Source organism: Papaver somniferum, chromosome 3, assembly GCF_003573695.1.
Source record: "Papaver somniferum cultivar HN1 chromosome 3, ASM357369v1, whole genome shotgun sequence".
Lineage (NCBI taxonomy): Eukaryota > Viridiplantae > Streptophyta > Magnoliopsida > Ranunculales > Papaveraceae > Papaver > Papaver somniferum.
In genome coordinates this window covers 141929525-141954927 of record NC_039360.1, presented here as the reverse complement: position 1 = coordinate 141954927, position 25403 = coordinate 141929525, and the positions used below count along the sequence as shown (strand labels likewise).

General features: G+C 36.2%; 1 protein-coding gene and 1 long non-coding RNA gene across 3 annotated transcripts; one reads left to right on the top strand and one right to left on the bottom strand.

Moving 5' to 3' along the window:
* Positions 1–902: 902 nt before the first annotated feature.
* On the bottom strand, positions 903–9823 carry LOC113357560 (isoleucine--tRNA ligase, chloroplastic/mitochondrial-like). The gene is made up of 22 exons (XM_026600999.1): positions 9616–9823; positions 8956–9154; positions 8641–8795; positions 8461–8562; positions 8311–8380; positions 7679–7791; positions 7363–7431; positions 6712–6819; positions 6072–6207; positions 5663–5897; positions 5161–5447; positions 4928–5064; positions 4395–4542; positions 3889–4020; positions 3553–3681; positions 3235–3362; positions 2993–3157; positions 2775–2900; positions 2604–2677; positions 2038–2287; positions 1666–1845; positions 903–1416 (listed from the first exon to the last, which is right to left on the bottom strand). The coding sequence occupies exons 1-22, from the start codon at positions 9640–9642 to the stop codon at positions 1171–1173; spliced, it is 3216 nt and encodes a 1071-aa protein (XP_026456784.1). The 5' UTR covers positions 9643–9823; the 3' UTR covers positions 903–1170.
* Positions 9824–17544: 7721 nt separating this feature from the next.
* On the top strand, positions 17545–20361 carry LOC113357559. 2 transcript variants are annotated; one of them, XR_003363690.1, is made up of 3 exons: positions 17545–18898; positions 19599–19681; positions 20178–20361. It is a non-coding gene; the product is annotated as an uncharacterized LOC113357559 (long non-coding RNA). The 2 variants fall into 2 exon arrangements; XR_003363689.1 differs by having other exon boundaries at positions 17546–18898; positions 19599–20361.
* Positions 20362–25403: the final 5042 nt, after the last annotated feature.

Sequence of the window (25403 nt, the reverse complement as noted above, 5' to 3'; positions counted from 1 at the left end):
GATGTTTCTTGTGCTCTCTGCACTACACATCATGCAGAAGACATAAATCACTTGTTTTTCTCTTGTCCCTTTCCTAGTGCCATTTGGAAAGCTTGTCTACCTCGGCACTTTAATTATCTGCAACAATTTGCTAAACTGCATGACTGGATAGCTTCTTGGACAACTGATGCAGATATTAACTTCAATTCAGAATCTCCTTCTCTACATGCAATCATTGCAACTATATGGTATCTCTAGAAATATAGATGTAAAGTAGTCTTTCAACATGAAACAGTCACTCCTAACTTTATTTTACATCCCCTGTTTAATTACTTAGCTGGTATTGCTCATAATTCTCATACATCTCATACTAGACATTCTGTAGATCATTCCCATTGGACACCACCACCACCAGATATGTTAAAAATCAATGTGGATGCCTCTTTTTATAAAGATTATTACTTAGCTGGTATTGCTATGTTAACAAGAGACTCTACAGGATCCTATGTTGCAGGAAAGGGAGTCCTTCGAAGAGTAGCTACGGTTCATCAGGCGGAAAGTTGGTCTCTGTTAGAGGCCATGAAATGGGCTGAGCAACAACAATGGAAAAATGTAATCTTTGAATCTGACTGTAAAAACTTGGTGAGCTGTCAATATGGGTGTGCATCCTCCTTGGCAATCCTCTCCTTTGCTATATAAGTGTGTGCAGTTATGTAATATAAGTATAACAATTGGTCATGTAGATACGTTTCAAGAGTTTGTAATAAGACGGCAGATTGTCTAGCCAAATCTGTCCGCAAGTCTTGTAGTACTGGAGAGTGGTGGCAGGTTCCACCAGCTACTCTAAATGTAAACTTGGCTAATGATGTATCTTTCCTTTGATGTTTAATATAATAAAAAAAAGATACATTCACTAATAGAAATTTGACAGGAGAAATAATATAACGCTCGTAATAAATGTAGACCTGCAACTTCAATGGGTAATGTTCATCTTTATCAATGGAATACATTTTTCCTTTGAAGTGATCAGACAAATAGGACGTACAATCAATAAACTTTATCGAGATATTTACTGGGAGGTATGGAATGAACTCTAGCCATTCATGAGCAGCAATGATAACACCGTAACTAATTGAACAACAAAAAAAGAACGAAAAAAAAAACACGGTTTAGGGCTTACTACTTGTACCATCAGCTTACAGCTGCAGCAACGGCAGGGAGAGGTTGGGCGCCAACAACATCATAGCAGCGAGGGCATAAAGTTGGATGTTCAACAAAAGATCCAACTTTAGGGGAGTAGTTCCAGCATCTCTCACACTTTGAACCCTCTGCTCGAGTTGCGCCGATCCAAACTTTGCCTCCTTCTATGAGATATTCTCCGGTACAAGGTATTTCATCAGTTTGTCTTTCATTGTCCAAGGAAGAAACAATCTCAACCTGCCATGCGGATAAAGAATAAATCAAGCTAACCTATAATGTTTGTTTCACCTCCATTTTGAGAAATTGGCGCATTCGTTAAAACATGGTTTTGGACAATCACATAAAGTTAGAGGTTTCAGCTTTCGCTACAAAAATGTAACGGTCACCAACCTTATTAACTTGGGGTTAGACTATTCACAAGTAGGTAAAGTACAGATGGAAAAGGGCTTCGTTCAACCTCGGCATATGCGAAAAAATCAAAAATACCTGAGATGTTATGAATATGCGATGCAGTGTATCAGCCTCGTTTAGGGCCTCACTCATTCTGTGCAATCTGGAGTTGAAGCCAGCATCAGCAACATAGAGATAGATCTTCGCATCCAAGCTGGAACCGATTAACTTCCCAGTACGAGCAGTCTCTAGAACTTTATTCACCTCAGTTCTCAGCTGGACATGGTGATGCAACATAATCAAAATTAAATGATGATAATAGCTATCAGAAAAATAAACAGCAATGACATAACACAAAAAACGGAAATAGTAATGGCGACTGCAATGGTAATAGTGCAGCAGTTCTTTGACTGAGCAATCAAGGGCATAGAATTTCAGCTAACAGGGTACAAAACACGAAAACCTTACCTTAAGCATTTTACTCCAAAATTCAACATCTTCAGCCGGCATTGCAAGCCATCGCTCATTCAACTTGGGCCACTTCGATTCAAAAACAAATTTGCTGACAGAACCATCTTCATTTGAATGCTCAAAAGGAAGGTTCTGCCATGCATCCTCAGCTAAATGAGGCAAGATTGGAGCAATTACTTTACTGATCGAGATAAGATGTGCTGCAAGAACTGTTTGACAACTTCTCCTTGTAAAACTTTCCTTGCCCCTGAATCATATTGCACATCAGTTAAAGCATTGAACAAGAGAAGAGACTCGGATCTGAGTTTAAAAGTAAAGCATTTGCTAGGTGATGAGAACAAAAAGTGAAGCAATTTAAACAAAAAGTGGAATTCTGGGCAATGTAATAAAGCATTGCCCTTTCAGACTCCGGCACAAAAGTCTACATAAAGTCGGCAACCAGCATATATATTTTCTGCTGTTCACTTATGAACCCTAATGCATGAGAAAGGATATGAAACGTGCATGTGGCTACACGTTGTTAGGACAACCCTTAAAATGGTGATGATGTAAAAGAGAAGTACCCCACGTAAAGCCGATCTTTAGCAACATCAAAATAGAAGCTTGATAGATCTATAATGGCGAAGTTTTGAATAGTCTGAAAGAGAATAAGAGCGAGGTTAGAACAAATCAAACCATTGAAGTCAGAATCCATTCACATGCATGTGGTAAAACACCCAAGATATTCATCATACCTGGTATATCTTAGAGAACTGGTAATTGTCATAGCTATCTTTGATGTTTCTCACAGTATCTTCAAGTTGGAAAAGTGCGTATTGGTCGATCTTGGGAAGATCACTGTATGGAGTGGCATTCTCAGGCTACAATAAAAGGGAATTGAAAAAAGAGCATCAAAAGCAATGAATATTACTCATTCAAAACCAAAAAATGAAGAAGAAACACTTGCACACACCTTCCAGTCATGCAAATTTGCCAAAAGATATCGCAAAGTTCCTCTCAGCTTTCGGTATATGTCAGACATCTGACGGAGTATTTGAGGCCCAATCAGAACATCGGTTGTATAATCGACACTAGACACCCAAAGCCGCAAAACATCAGCTCCATAACTTGGTTGATCCTGTGAGGTAATAGTAAAATCTCAGCAAACCATAAGAGGAATGTAATGCAGTTACAAAAATCAGTCAGAGTGCCAACCTTAGTGTTTTTCCCTCCTTCAATCACAATATTAGGATCTACAACATTACCCAATGACTTGCTCATTTTCAGACCCTTCTCATCTAGTACAAATCCATGTGTTACAACACGCCTATACGGGGCCTTTCCTGTAACAAGTGTTATAGCACTAAATATTACTTCTGTTCTTCCTCTTTACGAGTAAATGCTGAAGCTATTAACTTCATCAAATATAAAAATACAAGTGATGCTGTATTATTAATATACGAACTGCAAGAAAAGAAATGCCAAACTTAAGTCTTGCATGGAATATGTCAAGTATGTTCAGGTGCTTGCTACCTTTAGTGGCAATACTCGTCAACAAAGAACTCTGAAACCATCCACGATGCTGATCTGAACCCTCGAGATACAGATCTGCTGGGTAACTAAGTTCTTCTCTTTTTCCCAAAACAGCAGCCCAAGAAGAGCCTAAACGAACATGAAAGATGTAGAAGAACTGTATCACAACTAAGCAATTTAATGTATGAAGTATAATCATGCAAGTTTAACCCTTGGAAGGACAAAAGAAGCTATAGTAAATTAGATACTTTTACTGAGAGATGTAACCATGTCAATAGAACTTATATCTTACATATGGAAAATTAAGAGCAATACATCCTCATTTTTCAAAAGTACCTGAGTCAAACCAAACATCCATGGTATCAGTTCCCTTTTGATACTCTGAGGCTTTATTGCGATATTTCTCAGGAAGTAGTTCCTCAACCGTCATATACCACCATGCATCACTTCCCTTCTGAGATATAATAGCTGCAGAAGATAACCAATGTCGCATAAATTACTGCAAAAAAAGCTAGTAAAATCATCCAGATAAGCTTGGAAGTTGAAAAAGCAAAGCACTGCAATGAGGGATGATGCTATGAAAGAAAACTGTGTAGTAAAGGACATTTAACTGTGTCACCGTAACCTTTTAACTGTTCTGCGTAGAAACATTTGGCTAGATGCCCTAGATTGAAGAATTAATAAAACAAAACAAAAACTTATTGAACAAAACTGATTATGTAATATGAAGGCCAACTCTATTAAAACTTGATCTGGCCATCTCGGTCAACAAAGTATGTAAATCACACCTGAAGAACTCAAACTCGGCAAAATTTAAAAAAAAAAAATCATAAGTATCTTACACTTGATGTGATCAATAGTCTCTTCATTCATCAATGGCTCCTTTGACACTCCATGATAGAAAACTGGAATTGGGACACCCCAAGTTCTTTGTCTGGATATGCACCAATCTGAGCGGTTCGAAGTCATGGTAGAAATTCTGTTTTCTGCCTGCACCATATTTCATGTTATCTGAACAACTAAGAAAACTGCTTATAGTGAAATATTCAACTCCAATAACACTAGTAGGGAAAACCAAACATTAATTAGTACAATAGTCATTTTTTGAGTGATTGTTAAATGACTAAACCAGTGTCTGTATTTGATCACTTTTTTAGGAATCCTTTTTTACTTACTCAACTGTGTTTGCATCCTAAGTAATACAAAACTAACTACATGAAGAGATTGCAAAACCAAAATCTATGACAAACATCAGCCTCAGGTGGCAATACTGGAAAGAGCTAAACAGGTTAACAATGAACGCAGAAGACTATCATGAGAGAGAGCAGGAAGCCTTAATGTGATATAAGTAATTGTTATGGAGTAAGAACATTACCTTTTCAGGAATCCACTTAACCTTACTAATCGCATCCATTGCAGCTTCGCGGAACCCTTCAACTGAAGCAAACCACTGCTCAGTTGCCCTAAAAATGGTCGGCTTCTTTGTTCTCCAGTCATATGGATATTTATGTTCTGCATAACAGAGTTTCTTATGAACAACATACAAACACACATTTAAACGAGAGAGAAAGATATCTCTGAACAATTCCAGGAAAGATTTCGACTTACTATATGGTTCTTCCATTATAAGTGATAATTGTTCGTCCAAGTATTTCACAACAGCAACATTACCATCACCAAGTACACTTAAACCACTAAAACTTCCAGCCTCTTCAGTGAACTTTCCCTCATCATCTACAGGGGCAATTACAGGCAATTTGTACTTAAGGCCAGTCACGTAATCCTCTTGACCATGACCAGGGGCCGTATGAACTAGTCCAGTTCCTGACTCAGTCGTAATATAATCTCCCCCTATAACAACAGGGCATTCCCTGTTATCTATTGGATGGATATACCTGATGCCAATGTTAAAACAACGTTTATTAACACATAATAATACAGAACTACAAACCTGTCTTACGCCCTGATTTATTTTAACTCTCTATTCATGACCAGATCATTTTCATTTATTCATAATAACTTAGAGAAAAATAGCACACGTATAGGATAAATCTCTGAATGAAGCCCTAATGGAAATTTTAAGAATACAAATTGCATTATGATATCTAACCTGCAATTTTCAAGATCCAAACCCAAAAGTGTTCTCTTTAATGTGAGCTTCACACCCCATTTTGCTTCTAGAGCTGGCACAAGATCAGTAGCCACCACAAGGGAAGGATTCCTCTGCTTGCTTATAAAAACATTGCCCAAATATTTTTTCCCTTTACCAGTGGATGCATCTCCACTTTCTAAGATAGGGTGTACTTCGACCACCGAATATTGAAGCTTAGCATTCACTGCAACAGCTGCACGGAGGAAGTAGTATGATATCATGACCAATTCTAGATTCCCCATATGCACAGAAAGAAAGGATTTAACAAAATCCAAGGCTCTCTACGTGTATGAATGTTTTTGCGAAGTCACGACTAAATAATCCATCAAAGTTCGAGATAATCCCTAATGAGTTAATATGGAATTACCAGCATTTGCCGGGACTGTCCAAGGAGTTGTGGTCCATATGGCTAGGCACAGATCTGAAAAGTCATCTAATAAGCCATTCGAAGTAACTAATTTAAAAATGGCATATATGCTCTTGGAAACGTGCCCCTCGGGATACTGCAAGGATAATTATGGTTAAATAAAACAGAAGAGGAAAGCAGGATCTGGAAAATAAAGTGAAGCTCAGCTTCTTCTAATGTTCCGGATAAGAAAGAAAAAATGGCTGCAAGTCATATGTATGATACTGAGAAAAAAAGATAAAGTGGTACAGTAGAATCATAAGACAATAGAATGCCAGTTGCTTTCACAAGGTTCAGGAAAAGGAAAACCAGGGTCTGCACAGACAGCAAGCAGGGTATCCCTTGGATAAAGAACAGATCTAACATCCTCACTTAGATAGGTAAGAAAACCCATTTTGCACTTGCCTTACGTTATTCATTACGACCTATTTTACTCAGCAAATCCATAACTTATTGTTTGTTCCATTGAAAAAATGATGAGCATACAAATAAATTCAAGATAACACATGAATCAATATCCCATAACCTAATAAACAGGCATTATACTTCAGTACTTTCAGGTTTTGGAGAAAGATATAATCCCTTGAAAATGTCAACTTACCTCCAACTCAGCCTCTGCAAGAGCAGTACGAGATGATGGACTCCAATGGACCGGCTTTCTGCCTCTATATATATGTTTTTTCATGTACATTTGACCAAACACTTCAACCTAGCAGATCAAGCCACAAAACAAAAGACCGCTTATTAGAGACTGATGCCACTTCAAACAGAAAAAGCTATACTAAGTAACCAAATAGTTCCTTTTGCAGATTACTAAGTCAAAGAATGGCAACTGGAATTCAAATAAAACAGCGTGGCCTTCTTCCTTGTAGATATCACATCAACATAGTGTTACGACTCCTATGACATAAACTTAGTCATATTTCCGGTCTTGGTAGACTCTTCTTGTTTTTGCAATTAGAAGAACTTTCTGTAACTAGGAAGTTTCTCAGTTTTTTTTTCCTCTACACAGATCCTGGGAAATCTTTCCCTTCTTTCATTTGAAGTTCTAGGGATAAAAAAAACAGTTTTTAGATGACGATGGGTCATAAGTCAATAAAAAATGAATATTTCAGCTCGTTCTTGGTTTTCAGCTTTTTCTAGCATATGTAAGCACTTCCGAATTAATAAACTATTTACATATGGCTTATTCCCAAGTGCATTTAGAAACCAAGCCTCCAAATAGAGATAATAAAGGACGCCTATAACCAACCTGTGCTGCTTCATATTCTGGATGGAGCGTCAAATATGGATGCTCCCAATCGGCCCATACCCCATAGCGCTACAGTTATTGAAAAAATAAAACAATTCAAATCAAATATTTCCAAAATTGAAATTAGCTTGTAAAAAGATTTACTAAAAATTCTAAAAACTTAATAAAGATACCAGTGACGTTGATAGGAAAAGAGTGCTATTGATTACTAAGTTTTTGATCATAGGAGTGAAGTATGACAAAATTATCTGAAAGATGACTAAGAGAAATAAAAAACAATTTTATCATAAAGAAGCAAATGATAAGAGTATGCAACCTTAAATGATTTCATCTGAGTATTAACAGTTGCCTTTGCAAATTTAGCTGCTTTAGCTCTCAGTTTTATTGGTGTCAGATCCTTTCTGGCATCTTGATCCATAGACTGCAGAACTGGTAAGTTGAGTGATTGTCAGATTATTCAAAATGTTAATATGAGTTACAAAACCAGCTTAATTAGACAACTTCAATCCCGCCATCCTTCCTTTTCCAGAGTTGATAATGTTACACAGTAAGCTTCTGCAACCTTCTGGTCATGTTAAGACTATTTGTCAGTCTCATCCAGTTGCATAAAACTTCTGATGATGAAAGGGAACAGATATCCTATAAAGGAGAATGAAAGTGATATGATTTTCCCAACCCTAGTCCTTGCTACTATAACAACTAAACAGTCTTTCATTGTAACAAACTAACAATTAAATAACAGTATGTTTGATCATTTACTAATAGCAGTAAGTCCGGTCCCTGATAAAAATTGAGGTCACAAAAGATGTTTGCAGTTGGAACTGGATCAATAGCCTGAAGAATGTTATTCAAACACATATACACCCTATCTCCATTCCAATGTAAGAGATAATTTATTAGTGTCTAGAACCATTGAAGCACAGAATTGACAAACCTAGAAATACTTGCCTTTCAACTCGATTGGTAAGCCATGACAATCCCAACCAGGCACATATTGAACTTTATGATTTTGAAGCAGCTGCAAAAACGAGCAATACGCATCAAAATCCATGCACATACTCGTACAAGATGAACATACAAACAAGAATAGGTAAATACCTTGTAACGATTAATAATATCCTTCAGGATTTTATTTAAAGCGTGCCCCACATGTAGGTCACCATTCGCATACGGGGGACCATCATGAAGAATGAAGGTTTCCTGCAAGAGTATTCAATGTCAATTTGTAGATTTATTTTAACTCTACTAGCATGACAAGAATTCAGCTAAGACACACACCCCGTTATTCCTTTCAGCTACTTTTTTGAACACCTGATTCTCATCCCATAGTTTCTGAATCTCAGGCTCTCTTACTACAGAGTTTGCTCTCATCCCAAATGTTGTCTTTGGCAGATCAACTGTATGCTTGTACTTTCCATCTTCTTGCTTTAAACCTAAACAAGTAAAATCTAAACCCTATAATCTCACGTGCCAAAATCAAAGGCAAAGACAAATCGCTGATCCATGCAACAGGTTACATATTGGAAGAATGTAGATAATACAAAACAAAAACAAGCAAACAAACAAACAAAAATGTAAAGAAAAATGGAATACCTTGTGCAGCTTTCTTTGCTGCCATGACAGGACCTCGAGACCTCCTCTTTGAAACAGAATCAAACTCCACCGATGAATTGGAAGAATGACGATTTAAAGTCAAGAATGGAAAGATGTTACTCGAAGAGTGGCTACCCAAGTTAAAAAGGACACCCGCACTAGTTTTCTTGATAGCTGAAGGTGTCCTCTGTGACCAAACCTGAACATGCAAGCAAACCCATATATATCAAAGAGTTTATTGGACAAACATGTACTTACAGATAGGCAAAATGAATTAACCATATAAATCCATCAATCAGATCTAACTATAGTTCAATTGAATTAGCCGTACAAAAATATAAATATATGCAGAAGAATTATACAATCTTCAGAGGTTATGAAGATAGCTCCTAAGCATCGACCAAACCCTATTAGTTACCGCTTTCAATAAATTCAGTATCTAATTTTATTTTAGGTTTAACTCGTAATAATTCAACGATTGAGATTAATAATTTTGCATCCGCTAAAGATTTTCAACTAGAGAATTTCACCCACTTTGCACCCAGTTTCACTATTAAGTCAAACTCTTTATGGAAATTTATAGTGCATTAGAAACGAGTATTATATCCCAACAACTTGAAATTGAATGAGAAACTAGTTATACAGTGAAGAGAGAGTTACCCGACAAGAAGAGGTTTGCATCGCCATTTTTGTATTTTCTTATGAGCTGATGATGATGATGATGACTGAGAATGAAAAGAAACAAGTCAGGAAAGGGGAATTTATTTACTTGTTAAAGAAGTCCTCCATTTTTAGTTCCAGTTTTTAGGAGGGAAATCAATCAAATCTGAAACCCCTATCTCTCTCTCTCTCCCTCTTTGATGGATAACGTTTCTCTCCGTTTTCTTCAACCTATAATAATCTGTTAAATAAACTCATGAATATGTTCAGGGCCCCTTTTTCCTCTCATTTAGTCTCTAGCCCCTAAAATGATTCCACATTTTGCTTCAGCCCATTCGGTAGGCAATTTTTTCTTTTACTTTTTCTAGTATTGGTTTTACCTATTTCCCATTGCCATTTTCCCTACATCCCATCCCAAATGCCCAAATTGATTGTGTAACTTTTTTGAAAATGGGTGAGAAAAACTTATTCTATAGTTAATCTTAATCCTCATCACCAACGTCGCCAAATTGATTAGATTTGAAAATTAGTTCCAAAATCATCATTTTAATCAGGTTTGAGATCAGATCGCAAAATTTGTTTTTTCTTCTTATATATGATATGATAGTATGTACAGCAAAAATAAACAATCACCCATTGAATCTATGAATATTAATGAAAACTCTGTATTTTCGTGGTACATAATCTTAGTTCATTCGCACTTTGTTCCATGTAAGGGTGCACAGGAACTGACCTGGACCGAGGAACCGTCCCGAAACCGGCGGAACCGAGCCGATATTTGTCCCGAACCGAGGAACGGGGTACAGGTACCGGTCCATAAAATAGGAACCGAGGCTGATGAGGTACAGGTACACGGTCCTGTATATGTCCCGTACCGTCCGGACCGAAAGAACCGACCATTCGTAGCCATTAGATTTAGGGGTACTGAACAAATACAGCCGTTAGATTAAGGGGGGGTATATATACTACCTTAACGATAGGGTTTCTCATTTTCGTTTTTCTTTTCCTTCTTCGTCTTCGACTCTTCCGGTCTTCCCTCTGAGAGACTGATATAGTCATATAGAGAGAGAACTGAGTTCTTGAGTCTCTGATTCTCTGAAGTCTAAAAGTTAACTCCATTAATCAGTGAACACGGAACACCGAACAAGAACAACACCTCTCGATCCAGAAGAAGAAGGAGAAAAAGTCAGTGATTTCAATGATTTGATTTGTGTAAGTTTTTTACTTTTGTTGCTTTTTTTCTTCTCCAATTTTAATCCTAGGACTATGGATTTCTATATGAAGTCGAGTTCTGGATGATCCTAGGACTTTTGATTAATTTAATTTAGGGTTTCAGTTTCACAGGGTAAGTTATCAATCACGTCAGGAAGAAGACGAAGGGAAAGGATTCAAGGAAGAAGCTGAAGGAAACCCATTAAGGTACTTTGTATTTCTTTAGGCTTTTTATAATTTTTTTAATTAATTTTGTTGTTTTCAGTTTTAATTTTTATGATGTTTTGTCTAAATTTTATCTCAATGCTCCTTGAATTTCTATGTTGCATACTCAGTTTTGAGTAATTTTTGTTGTCATTATGCAAACTCCCATGTTGTTGGGAATTATGATGTTCGCTCAAATGCTATTAGATCTCCTGACTTAAGTCATACTTATAATTTGGCTTGTGATAAATATTTGCCTTCCATGAAATCTGAGTCATGCTTTTCTCCTGCCTTGGCTATACTTTAAAACCCCATTATATTGATTATATTTTTAAGGTTTCAACTACCTGGTCTATACCTCAATCGACCAATGTTAGCTGTCACTTCAAATGACTCTTTATACTTACATGTGAAATTAAGTTTTATATGAATTTTGAGAAAAGAACCCTTTTAACATTTATCTTTACCATCCATTACAACATAGTACATCTTTTAATAATTTTTGTTATCATTAAAAGTCTTTTCTCTTGTTAGTGATGGAAATATGGCGCCATTTCACTCGGAGAAATGTTGAAGAAGCCACTTGCAATTATTGTGGAAGGACTTATAGGGATAACATGTTCAGAAATGGAACTTCTGCCTTGTGGAAGCACTTTAAAAGATGCCCCAGCAATCCTAATCATAACAGAGCTCACATAAATAATGCTTAGAATTTGTAACTTATGCAGTTATGCTTAATGAAATTATGCTTAGAACTTATGCAGTTATGCTTAGAACAATGTCCAGTTCTTATTTTTTATAACAGAGCTCAATGCTCCTTGAACAATGTCCAGTTATGAAGTTCTTATTTCTTCTTCATTTTATAAGTATGGAATGGATCAAGTTTCTTATTTAATTTTTCAGTTGAGTTCTTATTTCATTTCTTATTTCATTTCAGTTTCATTTCAGTTCTTATTTCATTTTTCATTTCAGTTCTTATTTCATTTCTTATTTCATTTCAGTTTCATTTCAGTTCTTATTTCATTTCTTATTTCATTTCAGTTTCATTTCAGTTCTTATTTAATTTTTCAGCACTTAAATTTGTTTTCTCAGTGATAAGCTGGCATGGATGAATCAAGTCAAGCTCATGGAACAGATACCCCTACACCTACAACTGCTACACCTACCACTGCCACAGATGCAATTTTTGGATCCTCAATCCAACCAACAAATGAAGCAGCACAGCCAGAGACAGCAACAGTAGATGTAGAAGCTACTTCTACATCTATGGGTGGTAAGATAACTTCTGACATTTGGAATCATTTCAAGAGGTTGAATGTTCAAGATGCTGGATGTAATTACTGCAAGAAGGTGATAAAGGCTCATACTGGAAATAATGGTACAAGTGGAATGTGGAAGCACTTCAACAGATGCAAGCAGAATCCTAACAAGCCAAAGCCAAAAGGACAACAAACTCTGACATTAAATCCTGCAGAACTGGGTGAGAATGAAGGTCAGTTAGTCTCTACTATTTTCAGTCAAGAGAAATGTAAAAGGGCAGTTGTTGAATTTATTATAATTGATGAGATGTCATTTAGAGCAGTTGAGGGTGAAGGTTTTAGGAGAATGATGCATGTCTTAGAGCCTAAATTTGTTGTGCCAAGTAGAATAACTATTTATAGATGTTTATTAGACATGTATGTATTAGAGAAAGAAAAGTTGAAAAATTACTTCAAGTCAACCAAGCAGAGGGTTAGTTTGACAACAGACACATGGACTTCACCAAACAATTTCAACTATATCTGTGTAACAGTTCACTTTATTGATCAGCAGTGGAAGTATCAAAAGAGAATTATTATGTTTTGTGAGGTTAGTGGTCACAAAGGAATTGACATTGGTGAGATGTTAGAGAAGTATTTGTCAGATTGGGAGCTTAAAGATGTGTTTACTGTCACTTTGGATAGTGTGAGTGCCAACAAGGTAGCAGTGGATTATTTGAAGACTAGTATTGTTTCAAAGACAAGGGCAGAAGAGAGAGCTAAGTACTTGCATGTATGTATATGTATATGAATATGACTTATTATTTTTTTTACTTTCTAACTTAGGATTATGTTTATTAGTTTTGTTAAAATATCTAATACTTGTTTGAATTCACCTTTTCAGGTAAGGTGTGCAGCTCATGTACTTGCACTTGTGGTAAAAGATGTTGTGAGGGTCTACAACAAATCAATTGCAAGAATCAGGTCAGTTGTCAAGTATATAAAGGGTTCTCCATCTAGGTTGGCTAATCTTAAGCGTTGTGCAAAATTAGTTGGAATAGAGTCTAAGGTAACATTGATATTAGATGTTAAGACTAGGTGGAACAGCACATTCTTGATGCTACAGGCTGTAGAAGTGTTAGAAAAAACATTTATTAGGTTAGAAAGGTATGACAAGGAATATCGGCAGTTGTTTTATTACCCAAAACAGAGTGAGAAAGATCTACCTGATGCTAATGATTTTGATATTTATGTTAATGTTGGTTAAGAAGAAGAAGAATTTAGTGAAGAAGAACAATAAGAAGTTGAGGTGACAGGGAAGAAGAATAAGGCACAAAAGAAGAATAAGAAGGTAGTAGTGAGGACCTGCTCCATGTGAAGAGGACTGGATCTTTTCCAGAGGCCTTGTCAAATGTTTGAAAGTATTCTTTGATGCCACTGTTGCATTTTCAGCCTCAACTAAGGTAACAACAAACACTTTCTTATGGCAATTAGTTATCATATATGAGCAACTAGTTGAGTTTAGAGATAATGTAGATGAAGATCCTTTTATTGCTACTATGGCTGGAAAAATGTTTAAGAAGTATAACAAATATTGGGGTGACTATGCAAAGATGAACCCTACAACCTTTTTTGCCATGTTGTTGGATCCTAGAGAGAAAGAAAAAGGACTACAATTTTCTCTTGAGCTCTTGTATGGGAAGAATTCTTCTAAGGTTGATTCTGTTATGAAGCTTGTTAAGTTGGATTTTAAGATTCTATTTGAAGAATATAAGGATGACTATTCAGTTCATGAGGAGGAGTCAAGCAGTTCTATCCAGGGACAAGCCAAAGCAGTGGTAAGTAAACTAGTGGCAGGGCCAAGTCGTATGAAAGAGTTGATGTCAAGGAGTAAGAGGTTCAAGAAAAGCCCAAATGATGATGAGGGAAAAACAGAGTTGGATAAATATTTCATTGACGAGTATGAAGAAGGTGTACGAGAAGATGATGATGAGGAGTTTGACTTATTGGGTTGGTGGAAGACCAACAGTACAAAGTATAAGATACTTGGACATATGGCTAAGGACATATTAGTCATTCATGTGTCTTCTGTTGCCTCTGAGTCTGCTTTTAGCACAGGAAAGTGAGTATTAAGTCCTTGTAGAAGCTCTTTATCTACAAGGACAGTTGAGGCATTGCTTTGCACACAAAGCTGGCTAAGGAAGCCAATACAACTTGATCTTCTATCTGATTACATACCAGATGATGATGTTGAAGTTGAAGAAGGTAACATATTACATTATTACTTGTGTTTGGCAGTAATAGATATAGTCTAATAGTTACTAACTGCTATTATTTGTTTCTACAGCGTTACTTGGTCCTATCAACACTGATGACACCACAAGTGCTGCTGACATGGATTAGAAGATCATGATTCAAGACTACTGCAGCACTAGCTGCACTGCTAGTTGTTTTTTTTTTCCATATTTTCTCATTTTCAAGACTTAGTGTGGCTACTGCTACTGTTTTTTCCATATTTTCAAGACATTGTTTGTTTGGTTTGTTAGTAATATTGTTACTTATTAGTTGTTGCTTTGAATGAGAATTTGTTATATAGAAAAAACAGGTAAAAGAAAAGGCAGAGTGGCAGATAGTTTTTTGCTGAAAAGGTACCGACTGGTACCGGTCCCGTACCGGTACCGGAACCGAGGTACACGGTACCGGTACCGGTCCCAAAAGTTCAGTACCGACCTCTGGGGGTACAGGTACTCGTCCTCGGCAAGAACCGAGCCGAACCGTACCGTGTGCACCCTTAGTTCCATGTATCGATACAAAACTGAAAGTCTAATAAAGAATGAAAAAAATAAGTAGATCAATTATACTTCTCGTTCTTCTCCGAAAACCATTACTTTGGTAATGTCTAAATAGTACTAGGTATAGTGATAGTGATGATAATATATAGGTGGTGCGGTGGTGCTACATGAGTTGCACATGTTAGTAGAAGTAAATTACTAGATTTAGGATTACATGAATAAGGAGATGGTTTTTGATGAAAAGCAATGAAGGTTGCTCATACAATATAAATTATAATAAAGTTTTGTTCACCTAACTTAGACAGAGTTATACAACAACTTATATGTGTGATATGGATGGGAGTTAAGGGAAGTGGAGGTAAGAAATAGGTAAAACTTTGTTACTTGGTAGAAGGAACAGAAAAACGAACAACTAAAAGAACTAGGAATGGAAAAAATTGTCAAATTGGAAAAAGTCAGCGCAAACCTAAATTGAATAAAGCATTGGCCTATTTCTAGCTGCGACACATTCCCTGGCGTTAACCTAGTTTAGTGCTGGATTATATTATAAACCATCGCCAACATGTCCCATGTCGTTAGCCTGGTGTTACCACCAAATAATACTAAGACGTTGAACTAATGCCAGCGGAAACACTTTTTACGGCGTTAGCCTAATGATAACGCTAACATGGTGTTGGATTATTGCCAACGACAAGCAATCCCTACGGCATTATGCTAGCGCCCACTGTCTTTACAACATTTGCTTAATGCCAGCTATACTCTTTAGTACAACCTTGACTAGTTCCTCTTATATTTTGTGCAATGTTACTTCTTTCACTACACTCGTAAGTACTTTGCGTATGAGCCATCTCTCACTCTATGCCACGAATATTTCATGAAATAACAAAGTAAGGAATTTCACTCAGATTGCTCATAACACCACCATTGGTTATTCATCTCATCACCAATTGTTATCTTGCTCAGATATTCATGGCATCATTAGAGATGAATGTTTTAGCCTTAGAAATGCAATCTACTGCTAGACTTATTATTTTCACTAGACGTGACACTGATCAATGTACTTCACCTTTTTTTGAACTGAGAAAATTATGTCACTAATTTAGCGAGTTATAATGCACTTATACCAACGAGTCCAAAAAAGCGAGCATTATTTCAGATGTTTTTGACAAAAATAATGTTGTAAGTTTATTGTATTATATTGTTTAATTTATATATCATAACCTTTTCATCAAGAAAAAAAACTTCCTAGTAAAATTTATTTATTTTCTATGAGCAGTTCCTATGGATTCAACAAACTTGAAGTTTGTTGATTTTGATTCCATTATGGACTCAACAAACATGAAAAATGGATGTACAAACCAACAAATTTGTTGGTTTGTTGAGTGAGATGGAACATGTAGCGCGCGAGAGATGTAAGATCGGGCGAGCTTGGAACCAACGCTGGCGCGTGAGCCAAAAACGTTGGCGCTTGTTTTTCCATCGCCCGTTGTTTCTTCAAACGCCCGCGTTTTTCATAAAAGCGCAAATGGCTGAATCCGGACGGCTGAAAACTCTTGTGATCTAACGACTATAACTTTTGAGTTCTATAAATACTCCTCATTTCAACTCTAAATTCACACATTTTACACATTCTTCACTCTCAAATCATCTAAAAAAATGCCTCCCAAAGTTCGTGGTGTTAGATTCACTGCCTTTGTTTTTCACACACAAGATGATGTCTTAAGTAATGTAACTGAATTGACGTTGACTTTCTGGGAGAAAGTTTATAGAATGTTCACCGCTTAAACAGGGAACATTAATGGGCATGGTTCTCACTTATTGTCGCATCGTTTTTCACACACAAGATGATGTCTTAAGTAATGTAACTGAATTGACGTTGACTTTCTGGGAGAAAGTTTATAGAATGTTCACCGCTTAAACAGGGAACATTAATGGGCATGGTTCTCACTTATTGTCGCATCGTTTTAGTTCAATTAGTAGTCATGTATCAGAGTTCATCGCTTTGCTAATGGAGAATCACAAAAATAAGCTCAACAGTGAAGCCGAACATGAAGTGGAACCCAGAACTCTAGCGATGTGGGAAGTATCTCACGGCGGTCGTCCTTTAGACTTCCATGATTGTTTAAACATTTTTAGGGTGCTCAACAAATATAATGTAAGGATCCTCAAGCTCGTCAACGCTATTAGACTAGTCAAGAGACGTCTTAGCCGATAATTGCTTGATTAGTTTAACACGAAGATTAATTAATTGAAATTAATCTAACAACGATCTAGATATGAAACTAGTACCGTTGGGTAGAACTCGAGAAATTATGCGGAATGGACTACTCGAACGTGTCATTCGGATATCAAGACGACGTAGATATCATCAGCTTTGTTGAAGGGCAATTAGTCTTTTCTCAGTTAACCGCGTGGCTCCGTTTTCCAGCTGAACGTATCATTCTTGGTCTTATCTAACCGACCCAAGCAGATAAGATTCACTTCTATTCTTTCATTCTTCTTTCATTCTCTTTCTTTCTTCTCGGTCTTTCTTCCTTCTTCTGCTCCTCCTCTATTTTCTTCTCCGTCGATTTCCGAGAGATGGAATTGAGTTTTAGTTGAGAGAATTAGTTGGTGAAGCTGTGTAGATGTATGAGGTGTAGTTGTTGTGAATTATGAAGAAGAAAACATAAATCAGAGTTGGGGTTTCTGCTGATAGAAGTTAGAATTCGAGTTATGTTATGATTAAGAAGAATTGGAGGATGGGTTTCAAAGATTATGAGTTTAAGAATAGGTTAGTGATGTTGATTTGAAGATACAATTATAAAGAAGTTGAGAAGATCGAAGTTAGGGTTTCATAAAGATAAACCAGAGAAGATTCAAAGATGAAATTGATATTCTTGGAAGATGATTAGACTTGGGTGTTTAGCAGTTAAGTGATTAAAGTGGGGTAATATGTGGAATTGAGTTTCAATTGATGAATTTGTATTGGTGATGAAATTTAAGATCGGGAACAATTATTTTAGGGTTCTGATAATCAGTGACGATGAAGAAGGACTAAACCAGGAACAATTGATGGAGATGGTGTAGGTTCAGTGGATTATGCAAACTCAAAAGAAGAAGAAAAGGTAAATTGGTGTACGGCTCTTGGTATGAATTAGAGAAGTCTTAAGTTGGGAATTAAGATAGGGTTCACTGAGTAATGATGCAGGTAATGAGGATTGTCGAGATAAGTCTTCTAATTAGGTGATAAAGAAGAACTGATCTCAGTGCTTGAACAAGCTAAACCAAAGGTAATTGCTTTCTTAGTTAACTTCCTGGAATTATTCATTTTTGGTTCATGTGTGGATTTATGAAGTTATGATATGAAGTTGATATGATATAAAGCAGAATTTGGGTTTTACAATTGGTATAAATGTCAGTTACAGGAAACTGTGTTGGTTTGTAATGGACTGAACAAGGGAATGGTATTAGTGAGATGATTGGTTGAGTGTTGCTGTTAAATGTCAGGTGGTGTTGTAGTACTTGGCTGAGAATAGAATGGATTGAATTCTAATCTAGAAGTTTAGACAGAACTCTAAGACTTTATGCAATGGTGGTGGTCTGCTTGTGTAATTGTGATGAACTGGTGTTGGTGTTGCAGGTGGTGAATGAGATGAACTGATATTGATATAGTGGAAGAATTAGCGCTGGCAGTGATGTTGAATTGGAGTTGCAAGTGTACTTCAGTAGTAGAATGGTTTTACAGCTAAGGGTGTTGTGTATGGTGGTGGATGAATGTGGTTGTTGGTGTTTCTTAGAGTTGGAGTTGTAGTTAGTAATTGCTGTAGAAAGGATGCGCAGCTAATGCAATTGCAGGTAGGTTTTGCTTGAATTTGTATTTGAACTTCAAAGTTTGTTTTATGAATGAATGTATAATATCAGTTTAGTAGATTTGAAGTGTTAATGAAGTAGAGTTAGAAATGAAGCTTTGGCAGGGAAGAATGTTGCTCAGTTGAGCTTAGCTTAGTGTGTTGAGTCTGGTGATGCATCATTATGGTGCAGTCCATCTTTTGGCCTTTGCAAAGGCTTTGGCCTTGAGTTAGTTTAGCTGACTCGGTTTTCTGACTGAGTTGAATGAGTTTAACTCAGTTGACCCGACTTGACTCGGTGGAGTTTGACTATTTGACCGTCGACCCTGGACTTTGACCCGATTTTGGACGTTGACTGTTAGTTCGACCGTTAGCTGACTTAGATGGACCAGACCTTTTGTTAACATGCCGGTTTGATGGGCTGGGCCGGAGTAAGCCCAGGGGTCATGGGCTTAGGGGCAGTTTTTTTAATTAGATGTTTTGTACACCTTATGGTCCGAATTAGCTTTTGGTTCCTTCCTGCGATATTCATAAGAGCTAATAGACTATAGAACCAACCTAAGTGAATTAGCAAACCTTACATATGCAAGAGATATATATTGAAGATGTGTAGAACTATAAATGGGCTTAGAATTATTAGTTAGATTTGTATAATTCTTGTGTGAGCCATCTTGGCTAGTTTCTTAGACTTCTTGTGTGATTAACAGTTAGTCTATTAACAACGACCGATTCAAAGGATGAACCAGTGGATCGTGGATCTCGAGGTAGGCGGGGCTTGTCATCAAAAGAGGTGGGAATACATTTTGACTTTATGGTAATCATTGTCGTTTCTTTTACAAAAGTTGATGTTTTACAAACTCATGCTTTGTCTAGTCGTGCATTCCATGCTTTGTTTAAATTACATTACGATAATTGTGTTGATTCTGCTAATCTTTCCATAGATTGGAAATGACTGGTAATGTTTTGTTGTCGTCGTGAATTGTTATGGGAAATAAGAATTTCCACCTGTGGTATATAGGATACACTCCTTCACATTTATACCTAGAGCTTTTATATGATATATTGGTCGGCAGTTTGCGCGAGTTCGGAATTGTCGATATCCATATGTACGATTAGGTGTGGATCAACGAGTTCGGGATTGCACAACCATACTAGTACATTGTTTGACGAATGAGTTTGTCCATATACATGTTTGTATTTGAGTGACTTGGTCACTATTTAATGTTGTTTTTCAAATCTTGCCTATGATTACTTAGAAGTTAAATGTTAATTATGCCCACTTTCAGTTTCAGAGACAGATCCGAGTTGCGCAGCGAAAGCTTTAAGTGTTGATTTTATTGGTTGGTTAACTACTGCTATGTTTGTTATGTTATAAATTATATTTGTAACCATATGACTATTATTTATGTATCATTTGAGAGAAGCGTTTGTATATATATATATTTCAGAGCGGAGCTAGTTTTGGGTTGAGATTTATAGCGAATTTCTTAATTGAATGCTTAAGTAAATGAGTTGGTTTTTTTGTGCTCTTTAGTTAGTTAATCTTTTGGATTAGTCAGTCCCTAGCTTAGGGGGCGCTACATATAATCCCTACATCTCCCTAAGAATTCTACCACCCACCGAGAACTGACGCCTATGTAGTAGTTGTTTTAATCTAATGTATTTCTTTTATTCTTATGTATGATGTGGTTGTTCAATGCAGTATGTTTTTATTTATGAGATTGATGGTGCAATGTTTGATCCAGGAAAAATTTAAATTACTTATAATATTGATGGTGCAAATGTGAACATCCACATGTTTGGTTTTAGATAATCGTAATAACACAAAATAAACAACAAACTGAATAACATAATATCATAGTGAATCGATTTTTCCTTCGACTTCAATCACTACACCAAAAACACGAATTTATCACGTTTATAAACGTTACTAACAATTTAATCAACGCTTATGTACGTTGCCCGAACGACGTTACAAATTTTTGGTAACGTTTATAAACGTTGTTAAATTAATAAAGCAATGTATCCGTTGCTTTAATTCGACTTAATGCAACGTATAAAATAGTTTAAGCAACATGTATATGCGTTTCAAAATATATTATCAGAACAAAAAAAAATTAAAAAATATGTATTGGTATTTACGAAATTCTATTATTACAAATATTATAACACCCTTATCTATAAGATAATCAGTCATCCTTACAACTTTTACAGCATTATGAACTCGGTTTGAACTTGCACGGTGAAGTTCCATTATGAACAAGGTATTAGGATTCATTAATAGCAAACATAGTTCTTTTTCTACACTTGCACAATGGACATGAAGGTTGCAATGATCCATCCTTAACATTACTAAGCTTCATAAACGACTACGTTTTTGAAGCCTTCTTTCTCAACCAGAATCTTACAGTAGGATGATGCTTGGAGATTCAGAAGACATCCAAGAAGTAAATTGTTCGCTCCTGCCACCTGAAATTTACAGTAATATACTATCAAAGCAAAATTACAAGCACGGAATGTAAAATGAACTGCACGATGTGAGAATGCAACAAAACATAAGTAACGGTGAATTATTCGTGTGGCATCCGCTCGAACAACCTAGGAAAAAACATAAATTCTTAAGATTATTTGTTGAACAAAATACGCGAAAAACTATCCAACCTGGATGCAAATATATATATATATATATATATATATATATATATATATATGATGCCTACTTCACAACAAGGTACTGGTACATAATCATTGATGTCCAGCAAATACAACAATTGATTCTGTGTGGTTTCTGCAAATATAAGTATACTAGTATAAGGTAAGAAGTTAACTAGCATATAATCATTTAGGCAGCAAGTAGAAGAACATTACAATAAAGGTTGAAGTAACTGGTGCGGGTAGTGTATTAGGTGAACACAGTGATTCACAACATGGAGAGTTCCCACAAAACGATAGGAAAAAGAAGCACGGTCATAAAAGTTAAAATGAATTTTGATTTCTGATACAACCGCCTAGTAATTGTTAATATAAAGGGGAAGTACCTTTTCAGTCAAATCCAAGACATTTTGTTTGTCAATGAACTCAATATTGCTCCGGTTAATTTTGTCCTTATATTATCTTCCTTCTCCATCTTAAACATGTGCTGAAATGCATGTAGGAAAGAAAAAAGAACACAAGATATGTCAGTTCAGGGGAGTGGATTGGTAATAAATTACAAAAGAATTTTTAAGGCAAATGAAGAAAAAAAAATATTTGAGCTTTTTCCCCAATTCAGAAAGAATGATAATAATATACTACGCGGATAAAGAATGCTCGTGTTATACGTAGAAAGAATTTGCGGTTTGATAAGGTACATGTTATGGTAAGGCAGATGCGAACCAATGTTATCTAGCTCAGGCATTAGAATGTTAATATTATATGGAGAAAGAATTTGGACGGGGTTTCTAATAACCGTCAAATGACAATCCGGCTAGGATGGGTATGAGCGCATGAGTAGGCGTCCCCTCTTCTCTGTGCAATACATTGCATCTTATAACAAATTCTATCTAATTTCCAGTTCTGGTTTTCTAATAGATTCAATATATTGAAATACACTTCCCCAAGCCTACATATGTGCGGCAATATTTCGCCCATGGATGAGAGATTAAATCTTATAATTAGCTTACACACTTTTACAATTTGGAAGGTTTTAGCTCAGCCCTACACCTGCATTTCATTATGGTTGTGGACCTTGTGGTTACTTAAATAGACTCTTTATATTGAAAATAACAGTTTTATATCAAAAGAAGCAGAGAGTCTAAGATTTAACCTGGGCAACTAACAAATTCAATATACATATCAAGGGAAAAGAAATAGAAAAAAGAGAACCTAGTCAAATTGAGGCTACGCAAGTAACATAAATTCTGACCAATCAAACAAATAAATAATAAACATCATTTAAAGTAAGACCTAAGGCAAAAGATGTCGTGCTTCCAAATGCATAACACGAAGTAAGGAAACCATCAATACACAAATAAATGGTAACGATAAAACCCTCCAAGCCAAAAACATTCAAACGCACTGGAAGAACGATTCACAGTACAACAACAAACATACTAGCATACTGGCATTATAACATACAATATTGGTGCCGTAATACAAATTAATTAAGAATCAATAATTTTAAATTTTATAAGCTTAGTTGTTCATAATTAACATGAGCAGACATTAACATGCTAAATTGACTGTATTTCAGCAACCAATGACAAGAAACTCACGTTTAAGAAATGGCCAAGTACGTGTGGCCATAGATGCTCTTCGATTGCCTTAAGCACCTGGAGATGCAAAGCAAGCAATATTTTGTTAGCATGACATTGAAAGCATGTCCAAGAACTTCCTTGTAATCTTTTTCTAGGGATATCCAAACTTCTTATATAATTTGCTGAAAACAAATTAACGGAATAATCTTAACAACCTACAAAGATGCTTCTCTTTGACAATAAAACAATGCAAAGGAAGTAGCATATTGTACAAACCTTTGACTCATTCGGCGATCAAACCTTGGTCTAGAACATTATATGTAACTGTACCATCTCAAGTATTTGCAGCAGATTGTCTCACCAACATAGCACCGACGTTATATTTGTATGTATACTTACTCCATCTGCAACCTACAACGGCCTAGAACTGCAAAAGCATGGATACGAGGCATACCTTTGAGCTGTCATTTCCATGCCTGAACACAACAAACATTGATTTTAATCTAACTAAGCTTTCAATTTTCCCATTACCAAAAAACACCTAGGACATTCCCATAAATGCCTTCCATGTGTGTCTTCTTCAGAAGAAGTCTGCAAATGCATAAAAGTCTTGAAGCCGTGCTTTGAGCATCCACTGATTCTCTGTGGACAATGTTGGTATTCGTGATCTCCATATCCACAATGCTTGCAGTGTAATAACTCCTTCTTCAATTTGGCTTTAAGTTTGAAGTTTTTGCAGAGTTGTTGCAATCTTTTTTTTTTTAATCTTCATAGCATCATCTATCATATGTGGTTCCTCTGGACAGTTGAGATCTTGACATTGCAAATACCCGAGCTTTTCCGTTTGTGATTCAATCACCATTCTGATGCGTGAAAAACCTTCCCGCTGACACTTTGAATACATCCAAGGGTATTGCATAAGACTGTGGTTATCCATGAAACATAATAGACAAACCTCTTTTCTTCGACACATAATATTTGCATCGATTTTCCTTTAGAAAAAGCGGTGGACGTTGAGAAATAAATCTTTTGGTTTGGTTGAGAATAAAACCTAGTGTTGTATTTATAACAAAAAAATAGGCGTTTGGTAATTCAAACGGGTTGTTTTAGTAAAGTCGCGCGATTTTACTACAAACGCGAACGACTCGATTTTCTTTCTCGACCTATAAATTTCATTCTCCCCATCTCCAGATCACATCTTCTTCGTCTTCTTCTTCTTTTCTAAAACTTTTAATATCTCTCACTCTGCAGAAATGTCTGTTAGAAATCGTGGTCCCAAGTTTACTGTAGAAGAGAATATAAATATATGCAAAGCATATTTTTTATAGGGTAATCACTAGTATGGGCTCTCAAGACGGTTCTTTTTGGAAGAACGTTTTTCAATGTTCATCTCACTGGCGGGAAACCCAGGAACCGAGATGCTCATCGATTGCGTGCTCGTTTTGAATCTACTAGGCTTGCAGTCCAGCCATTTCTTGCCCTGGTAATGGAAATTGATCAAGAAAAGTTCATTGGTGTAACTAAAGAAGAAGTGATCCAAACAACTATTGATAATTGGGAGGAAGCTCACGGTAAACCTTTTCGTTACAAAGTGTGTTTTAGAATTCTAAAAGATGGTCCATCTCAAGCACATCTATACTGCACTCGAATGCCTCTCCCGGTCTTTACAATGGAAGAAGATGTTACTCTTTTTCGATCTTGGTTACATCGTATGATGAGACCAATGGACAGTGACTATTTCTGGGAAAGAGTATTCAGACATTTTGTAGCATCGCGGGACAAAACCATAAGAAACGGTAAGACCCTATAACTAAGAATTGCATTCATCACTAAGAAGTCAAACATTATACGGAAGTTTTGTGGATGGTTTACCATAGCAATTCTGGATTATCCAACGAAGAACTGGTGAGTATCTTACCATTGTCCTCATGGACTCAAATGTATCATAAATATTTGAACTTGTTGTTTATCTGTTTTACATAAAACCATCACTCAGACCAAATTTACTGAAGAAAGCGAAATATAGTTAAAGCATTTTGAATGATATGAACTCTATAAAGAGAATTTTGCTGGATTTGATGTAGTTTGATGTTATTTGCAAGTTTAAATTGTAATAATTTCGCTTAATTTGAAGTGGAAAAACTATTTTGAAATCTAAATCTTTTCATTCATTGATATTACTGCCAATTCTTTTACAAGATATAAACTTGGAACAATAATAAAAAGTACTAAACAACTTCAATAAAAATTAAGTACAAGTTTTGGCCTCATGTTTAT

Bases quoted from the DNA above. Each gene is read 5' to 3' on its own strand.
- LOC113357560 (XM_026600999.1), bottom strand. From the start codon at position 9,642: ATGGCGATGCAAACCTCTTCTTGTCGG. The intron at 8,563-8,640 runs GTGTGTGTCTTA...ATACTCTTGCAG, and splicing joins TAGCTGAAAGGAATAACGGG to GAAACCTTCATTCTTCATGA. The intron at 7,432-7,678 runs GTTGCATACTCT...CAATAACTGTAG, and splicing joins CTCAGATGAAATCATTTAAG to CGCTATGGGGTATGGGCCGA.